Source organism: Pterocles gutturalis, unplaced genomic scaffold, assembly GCF_000699245.1.
Source record: "Pterocles gutturalis isolate BGI_N339 unplaced genomic scaffold, ASM69924v1 scaffold273, whole genome shotgun sequence".
NCBI classification, from domain to species: domain Eukaryota; kingdom Metazoa; phylum Chordata; class Aves; order Pterocliformes; family Pteroclidae; genus Pterocles; species Pterocles gutturalis.
In genome coordinates, this window is record NW_010125109.1 from 26,036 (window position 1) to 35,683 (window position 9,648).

The 9,648-nt window shown below is 45.5% G+C and overlaps 1 protein-coding gene across 1 annotated transcript in view; it reads right to left on the bottom strand.

The window, feature by feature from the left end:
* PARP1 (poly (ADP-ribose) polymerase 1) overlaps positions 1–8,770 on the bottom strand; it is a 29,498-nt gene extending 20,728 nt beyond the window's left edge. Inside the window, exons 1-4 of the mRNA XM_010078417.1 lie at positions 8,611–8,770; positions 7,653–7,771; positions 6,336–6,550; positions 857–953 (exon numbers count right to left, since the gene is read on the bottom strand). Coding sequence (XP_010076719.1) covers positions 857–953; positions 6,336–6,550; positions 7,653–7,771; positions 8,611–8,767 — 588 coding nt within the window. The 5' untranslated portion in view covers positions 8,768–8,770. The remainder of the gene's footprint in view (positions 1–856; positions 954–6,335; positions 6,551–7,652; positions 7,772–8,610) is intronic.
* Positions 8,771–9,648: the final 878 nt, after the last annotated feature.

The window sequence follows — 9,648 nt, forward strand, 5'->3', positions numbered from 1 at the left end:
TGGGTTAGTTTTCATGCTTCATGAAATGGTGTTGAAAAATAACGAAGCTAGTGAACCCAAAGTTAATCCTGATCCATAAATTCCCTTGTTCTGTCCCAAATACCTGCACTGCAGCAGCAAAACCTTGATAATGTCTCAGCTAAGTTTTCTTGAAAATTAAGGTATTGCCATACAAGAGAAAACTTTTGTCCAAAGGCAGACACACCATTTTTCTAAAGCTCCATTAATACTTCAATTGCAGTAAAAGCAGCTTGTTAATTTTTTTCTTGGAAAGTACCTATGCGAAAGCTTCAATAAATACAAATTTCTGATCCTGTATTGGGAATTCTTCCCAGGATATTCTAGAAAGGTAGAAAGCTGTGATCTACCACACTGTGTACCCAAGAACCGAACACAGCTCCCCAGAGGGTAAAAAAGATATGATTTCTCATTAATCTAGTCCTGCACTGTACCTCTGTTTAATTTTTACAATGAGCTATTTATTGGTTTCCAAGCTCTCCTGCAACAGCGCTCAGGCTCAGAGCTTCAGCCACCACAACCAGATGATAGAAGAAGGACTGCAGAACCAGCCTCCCTGAGAGAGCAGGCATTTAACCTCATCTATTTAAATCCAAGAAGGGCAAATCCTAGAGAACTTCCTTCCTGCCTTTCAGGAGAAAGCAGGAGGGTGAATTGCCTTCAGCAATGCCTTAGTGCCAGGGTATCTCCTGCACCAGGACATGAGGACCAGCTGTCCTGCAGCTCTGTTTGGTCTGGACACAAGGTACAGCTCCCTTCCAGGTGCCACAGCTCTTCACTTAGTCCCTGACACACTTCTAATGAAGCAGTTTTTAGGACGTGAACAGCTAAAACTCACCTTCAGCTGTTTTTCCTGCTTTGATTCTTTCTCTTTTTCTTTTTTCTGCTTCTTTTTCACAGTCACATTTCCATCTACTTCTTCTCCTTTTCTCTTTCTAATAGAGAAAAACAAAACGTAACGCACACACATGAAAGGAAGTTATTTAAATGCCTGTCCAGCAGTTATCAGAGTTCAGTTTACTGACTGCTGATATCTGCAGAGGCTTGAATATCTTCTGTTTTGGCAGGCAAACCAATTTTTCAAATTCCTCAGCGCTAGATGGTAGACATGTACTTGGCTCTGCAATGCGGGCCGCCCCAATCAGGTCAGGTACGCTTATGAGCTTTTCCACAGGGTGACTGTATGCTCTAGCAGAAGAGCATGTGAAATAAGGCAACATTTCAGGCACATTCATCCACACCTGTGTTAGTTACACCAAAGGCATACCTGAGAATCACTGAAAACAAGCACACCTCTCCAAACCTGAGGAGGTGCGGCAACACAGGTTGAAAGACTCCAGTGTCTTTCAGCTGAATCAACAGCGTGATTTTTCAGCTTAGTCCATATAGAAATACAAGACGGCAAACACAATAACTTGAATATGGCTAACACACCGGGAAGCTAGATATTTCCCAGTTAGTATCTCTTCAGAGTGGAATTAAGTCGGGTCTCTGAAATCAGGCAGGAGGAAGTTTCTGCTTGCAAAGGGCTCCCAGGCTGACAGCAGTTTCCTGATATACCACCATGCAGCTGCGTGCGAGAAAATTCATTGTTATTAGCTGGGGCCTTAGAGCTGTGCAGGGAGAAGTCACAGAAAACACTGCTGGAGAAGGACTGGAAAGAAGAGGAAGCCAAATGAAAGCTGGGGGATTGTGGCAGACTTCAGAATGAAAGAGATCTCAGATGAAGATCGTTTATATTTCCAGAGCCATGTCATCCACTTGGTCTGCCTGGTTTCAAAAATACATCAATATCAGTAAATGAAATCAGTGTGCGCCCTCCTCATGAGGAAATAAAGGGAAATTCTGCCCCACTTGACACAGGACGGGTCTGCAACTTGAGGCAGCGCCTGAGCACAGCTTGGATCTCGCACTTCATTCTGACAGAGCTGCTATTGTTTTGAAACAGCAGCCAGGTTTCTTTTTAAGAAAGCATCTGTCTTAACTTTATAAGCTGTGGCTGATGGTTAAGCCATAAAGTCGACATTCTCGATTGCTCTCCTACTTACAATTTTAAACACTTCCCTTTCTAGTGCTTTGCTACTGTTAAGACTAACCCTGTATGACAGCTTATTAGCTGTAAAGCCACAGGAGGATGTCAAAAGGTACACTTCTGCCAAAGACCTACGCACGGAGAGACCTGTAAACCCTCATAACTGTCCTGGCCCTAAAATTGGGCCAAGTTCTCATTTTATTTGCAGTGGCCACCACCAGCCCGTCATTAACACCTCTGACCAAAACACACTGCAAGTCTTTAAGGGACTGGTTTTGCAGAAGAGCTCATCTTTCAGCCGTCCCCCTGCAAGGTCCCAGCAGTCAAGCTGGGACTATGCTGTAAGGCAGGACAACAGCCGCATTGTGCTACCAGCGATTGCTTGTGTTTCTCGATAAAAACTCCACATTGTTTTCTAAATCAGGCAAGCAGGAGCCAGCATAGCAGGGCTGGATACAGCACGCACACAGCCGTGCCTTCAAAAGTCCCCAGGCCAAGCAGAACCTCCTCTCCTCCCCAGCTGCAGCCCCTGCAAGGAGCAAGACCAGAGCACCCACCCAGCCCTGCCATGAGGATAACGACTTCTGCAAGTTTTAACAGAGTCACACGTACACAACATAATCAGTGAAAAACATATCATTTTGAGTGCACAGTGCTCTGCTACACCTTCCCAAGCCAGAGGGCTCAATAACGTAGGTATTTAGGATGGGTGCCCAAATGCTGTGTGTCTGCAGTGCCTCTTCCTTGGCAGGCTAGCGGTCAGGCTGCCTCCAGCCCTCACTCCCTTGCCCTCACTTGTCTCCCAGCCTCCAAAAGCAGGAAAGCCACCACACTAACTGCTGGAAGGCCATCACCCTGCCAAGAGGCCCTGGGACCCAGAGAAAGCACCTAGATTCCAGCAGGGACTCACACTTCTGTCAGCTTCTGCTCAGAGTCAAGAGGACAGCGGGTTGCTCGACCAGACGAGCAATTACTGTACCTGTTCCAGCTGCAGAACAGGAGGGATCATCCCGATTGCAGAGAGACGTACAGCTGTCAGCCACCACATTCTTTTTTTGTCCCTGGCTATGGCCAAGGCTTAAAGCAAACACTAATCATCCTTTTATACAGCCTGGAGAAGGGCATGGCGAAGGTGAGTTCATCTCACACCTTCCCAAACCAGGAAATTTTAGAACAATCCACAAAATACACACTCACTGACACACACATGTTAATTCAACCTTCCATCCTTGGGACCAAATGCTGTGTGTTGCTAACAGCAGCCGGGTACTGGTGTGTACACCCTTTCTGCTGCTGCGGGAGGGCCAGTCTTCCCTATGACAGGTACAGCTCAACAGCTTGCTTAGAACAACTGGTACCAGCCAACGCAAGCCACTTCTCACCTTTGTGGAAGATACAGAACTACCAGATTTATTCCAACTTGGAAGAAGAAAGAGAGGTGAACTGTCCTGCTCTAGCCTGGACGTTCCTTACCATCTACTCTCTATCTTTCACATTCCTCTCCCTACAATGAAAATGAAGGGTAGAAAGGACAGTCATGGCAACCCTGGATAAAGCAAGCAGCCGATGCAGGCAGGTACAAGAACTTCTCTTTTCTCCTCCTTGCAATAAAGCACTGACAGATTGTTGCTGACCTGAGTACTTACCCTCTGCCTCAGGCAACCTCTGCAGTTAATCTGGTGCTGCGTGACATCTCCAGAATGACACTTTGCTCCTGTCCTGGGCAGTAATTCTACCCAAACTAGCGAGCCAGAAAATACAGGAAAGTATTACAGCTTGGAGCAAGAAGGCGAAACACATGCTTCCAAGGAAGCACAGCTCGCAAGCTGCTACTGCATTTCCTACATGAGTACACGAGCACTCTTCTGGCAAGGACACAAAATCCTCCTTCCCAGGCCTGCAAAGTGCTGGCGCTCCAGCACGACAGCCCATAGCCCAGGGGAGGGTCAGCATGTTTCACCCAGAGCTGACCAAGGAAAGGAGCCAGGATCGTTGCAGGAAACCTCCCCACTTTTGCCCTTCAGAGGGATGGGTGTTTCCAACCTGTTCTTGGTAACCCTGCTCAGCACCTCACTTCTCCCATCTGCAAGAGGCAGGTTACACTGCCGCCCTCCCAGAAAGGGCTGACACGGCAGTCCCAGAGTCTAAGCTTCTCCTCAGAGTACGGGCTGGACATGCAGGAGCAGCACATAAATCTGGATGTGTCACATCTGAATTGTGGAGGCATCTGAGTCAACGTATACTTTGGACGCAGCACAACTAGAAATATCTTTTACAGATCATTTTGAGAATCTCACCTACAGCAGATGCTGTAACATCACTGCTGTGAAATGCTGCAATTTCTGTCATTAATTTCTGTTATCTGATTGAATGCACAAGATGACTTATCAGAGGTAACTGCATCTCATTCAGCTTCTGGGATGGTTTTTTTTTGGCTTTTCCAGAACTTCTGTGCTTTCTTGGCAGAAAATCACCAGGTGGGAAGCACACCCACATCTCTCCACTCGTTCTGTTTATTTACACTCTCACTCATTCAGTTTGTTCGACAGAAAACTATTTTTCCAATTGACCTTTAATACCCTTGGCTCAAGCACACAGCACAAACAGCGGAAAAAGGTAGTGGAGTGTAAGAGCCAGCCAGCACCTTCACGGTTGAGGGGCTTGTTCAGGCAGTGCTTAGAAGGCAGGAAAGATGAGACATCCTGCTGCTTTTCTGGCATGAGGTCCTGGTTCACATCACTCCACACCACCACTCTAAGCTTTTTTCCACTGCAATTCTCGGCTTTTATTTACACAGTGACTTGGCAAACTGCTCCATGGCCTAGCTTTACAAAGCCTTCATATTTTGCATAGTGTCCCAGAAGTGGCCCAGAAAAGCAGAGTCAGGGCAGACAAGAGAAACACTTACACAGTCAAATCTCTAGAGCTTTGCTGGAGACATGGGAGAAAACTACAAATAACCCTATTAAACTCACACGCTGTTCTAGGACAAAGCAGAACACAGACCTCGGCACAAAAAGCAAAGGACTCACTAGAAAAGCTGCAAGTGCACTAAAACACTGTGCTTCTACTTACATCCTGCAACACACTCAGAGGTAAAATGCCCGCATGAAAATAAGTCAGGCTGCCGGGCAGGTGCAGGCAGCTCATCTCAGCCTCCAGCGGTTCAAAAAAAACAGCCCCGCGTCAGGTGAACCCCCACCACTGCTGATGTTTCTGGAGCAACTCCTTGCCAACCAACAATAAAGCGTGGAAGTTGCAGCCTCCTGACAACATGCAGATGAGTTTATGCAGACTCTGATCTTTTACCTGTGGCTGAGGATGACATTCACATGCACATAAGGCTCTGAACAGTACGCCAAGCCCAGCAGCCACACAGCTGCAGGACCAGTACTGACAAACACTGCACAGATCTGGCATGGCTACGGCTTCCCAGAACACAACATCCGTCTCATTGGACAGTTTCATCGCAAATCCTTGCAAAAGTAAAGGCTGAATTCCATCTGCAAGGTACACATAGAAGTCCAACATTTTATGACAACAAGATTTTTCCTATTAGTAGGACCCAGAAACACCTTATATTCCTTCCTCCACGGGGACAATGCCACACTGGCTTGTGTTATGAAGCATAACTCTAGGTGAAATCACTTCACAAATAACAAAAACTTTCATTAACAGGGAAAGATTGACCAAAGCTAGCAAGTCACCTAGAAGTGCTTCTCTGTCAGTACAAGTTCTGTCAAGAGCGTCCGCTAAAAATTTCAATGCAAAGCAATGAAATTTCAGACAGACCATAAAAGATCTAGCAAACAAAAGCACCCAAGTGTAAGCACGATGTGGCCAATAGACACCATTATCAGATTCAGTGCCTGTCACATATCAGTAGCTCATAGATAAGAGACGTCAAATCAATTCTCTAACAAGTGGTTAGAGCACAGAAACCATCACTGATAACAGCATCACACAAGGAGGCACAGAGCCCAGTATCCATTTGTATTAAGGAGGCATTATTTTCTGGTTGAAAGCCCTACATCAGTCCTTCAAGTCACAGCTGCTGCTCTGCATTTTCTCAAAGCAGCCATGGGGGGCAAGTGGACTGCACGCTCCCAGGGACAGGGAATTTGTCTGCTGTGATCTGCCTAAGGTCACAGGAAGGACAAAATCCTCCTACGACCAATATTCTTTTTAACAGAGACAACAATCTCACAAAACATTTATCACGGATGTATTTGAAGGCCAGCAAGGGCTACCCTAGACAATGCAATTTCTTACGTTGCCCACATACCCTTCACTCTTGGTAACTGGGAGCTGCTTCTTCAGAGTTTCTTTATCTTCTGCTTTCAAGATGCTGAAGCCCAGGAGCTGGGTGGCCCCGTACACTGGGAGGAATCCCAGCTCTGCTCGGCGGCTCACAAAGCAGTCCGGGTGGTACCAGTTATCGATCATTCCCAGCTGCGGCTTTTCAGGATGCACCATCTTCTTGGAAATCCGGATCTGGCCCTGAGGTAGATTAAAGTGACACAAGAGCAATTGTTAGGCCATTCTGTAAAGAAGAGAAGGATGTTAACAAGTTACTAATGTGATGCTTCGCAAACACCTGTAAAATAGCAGCAGTCCCTCTATCAAAGACTGTAACTTTTGTTTTTGTTCAAACCCTTTCACTACTGTTCCTCTGCTTTCTTCAATACTCTTTATAGGCTGAAAATAAAAAAAACCAGACCTGATTTTTAGGTAGTTTTCTGTTCAAAAAACACTCAAAATGGGTAAGCCTTACTTCAACTCCCAGTTAGCTTGAATAAGCAAAACTCCTGTGACCAAATCCCGTGCAGGCAACTCTAAAACTAACTGTATGTTCCTGCTACTCAAGCACCAGTGCTAATATGGTCTCACCCTGTCTTACTGCAAATGAGTTTTCAGATGCCCAACAAATAGGTTTTCTTAGGTGCTTTTAGACTGCAATACTTCATGCTCCAACAAGGAAATGTCTACCCAACAGCCACCAATGTTTGTGCAGGTACAAGCATACCAGCACTGGTGCTTGGCCCTTGCCAACTCTAACCAACCGGCAGCTCTATTCGTATCTCTCAGAGGCTCACAACTTCATTTTGCCAACTGTCTTTAAAAGCAGAGCACCAAGATGTGTTCAACTACAAGGCTGCATCATTAATTAGCTGCATCATTAATTACTGCATTGCTGTTTTTGTCTACTTTTATGGAGTTAAGATGGATACACTACACATAAACAGAGCTGGTCTTGCTGAGGAGGAGGAAGAAGCCAACACCTTTGCAGTGCTGCAACAAGCAGGAAAAGCTGCAGTTCGTGGTGGCTCTCATCACAGAAATGCTGGCAAGCGGCATTCCAGCCTGCTCTAAGACCTAAGCAAAAGGAAGCATCAGCAGGTTTGAAGCCCAGGCTGCAACGCCTGAGGGATGTCTTTACTGTCAGCTGTCCAGAACACAGCTGGTTCTCAGGCACAGAAATGCAGTTCTGCAAGTGCTTTCCATGTGCAGGACAGAGAGGAAGCAATTATAAAAGTCACTGTTTGAATTGGAACTGGTGGGAGAAAAGACAAGAGATGGAGAACTAAGAAAAGCTTTTTACCTTTTCTATTTTCTGTTCGCAGCCTTTGCAAGTACTTCTGTTAGACTTGGCATATTCTGCAGCAAAGTCATTTAAGCTCTTCTCAGCCTTGCCACCTCCTTCCTGTTCCCCTCCTTTTCCTGCAGAACAAAGGCAAATACAGAGTTCAGCTTTAAAAGGCATTCCCCTATTTTCTTATTCTCTGTCCCAGATCGTTAGCAGTCTGGATTAATAAACCTCTGTGTTCCAGCAACCCATCTGTCAAGAATTTGAACACAGAGCAAGATAAGCAGTCCACATTCAAAAGCACTTTTGAAATAGGAAGAGTGCTTTAAAACAGACAACTAGCAATTGTACAGGATTGCTTATTAAATGATTTTAAAGACTTTCAAGGGTGCACAGAGCTGACCCTTTTTACTTCTTTCCTGAAAGTAGTGTATAATGAGATCTTACTGAAGAATTGACCGTAACAGGAGTCACAAATAGCTCTGCTTCAAAGCAGAACTCCTCTTCAAATGTCTGCTTGCTTTTATTTTTTTTATTACTACATTTCAACAGGCAGACATCAATCTAAAACTGCCCAGCATCCTTGGTTTACACAGAAACATGGCGAGTTTAGTCTGGTCTCTACTGAGACCCGTCTCACTTGTTCACGGGGTAACGATTTCAAAGAGCCCCATACGCTGCAGGGAAGGTACCGTTAAAACAGCATACCACAACAGCATTTGTTAATATTAAACAACTGAAAACAAAATACATTTCTTGATAACAAGAAATATGTGTCAACACATCTGCCAACTGACTTGGCTTCTTCCCTCATTGATTTAACACGCTGGATCATACTGCCAGCATCCTAGCCCTCGAGTTTCGGGACACTACAACAATTCTTCTGACATTACCATTATTTAACCACAGTAACAGCTTGAGAAGAGAGGATGGTTCTAGCCGAACCTCCAAACATCAGGAGAACCCTGCTTACCTCCTCCGGGGCCTCCAGTTTCAATGGCTTTCTTGATTTTCTCCTGATCCTCCCACCGGAGCTCAGGGAAGCCGTCAATGTCCGTGTGGGACACAATTCGAGCCCGCTTCCAAAAGCAGCTGTAGTGGTGCCAGTGAGGGACTTTGCCATCAAACATGGGTGACTGGGGAAAAAAAAAAAAAAAGGCACATTAGGCCAAGATGAAGCAACTCAGACAGAATAAAGAGAAAAGATAAAAAGGAATATCTGGGTAACACAAGTGATTTTTTTTTCATTTTCTTTTTTTTAAAATTAAGAGATGGATACTATTTAGGACAAAGTCTAAGAAGAAAATCTAATACGACAGACAAGCTGCTGGAGAAAGGTCCCAAAGAGGATAGACATGGAAGGAGTGTTTACCGAGCTTAACCAGTTCATCATCCCGCTGCTCAGCCCATCTGTATTACTCAAAACAAAAAGGTCACAGCCTCAGTGTGAGCAGATAAGGAAAGGTTTCTTCTGTACAAGAATCAGACCATCTGCAGTGATGAGCAAAGCAAAACAGAAGTTGTGGGAAAAGTAACACGAGCAACAGCACTTGGCATATCTGCTACAACCTCCTCTGAGACTGTCCCTTTGAGAGCCACTTCTCAAGCACACTGCCCATGCCCAGGAGCGCCCATCGGCAGGCACAAGACGGGAGGAACAGCTCCAAGGACTGTGGCCTGAAGAAATTCCTGAGGGGGCTGCAGGAGGTAAAATTTAAGGGAAACACCACAGCCCAATGAAGTCCTGCATCAGGACCGAAGCATCATCCAATTCGTCCCCAAAGCACAGCTCTGGAGTCCCTGTGTTGCCCCAGCCCAGTGGTGGAAGTGCTCTGCCTGCTCGTGACTCAGGCACAGTAAGTACCAACCTGGTATCGTTCAGTCGAAATAACTGTACAGTGGTTCGGCTCCAAGTAATGCACACAAACAAGTGCTGTACTAATAATACTCAGCATTGTAGAATGATTATTACTGATGATACAGAATTAACGACCTATGAAGACATTCTATG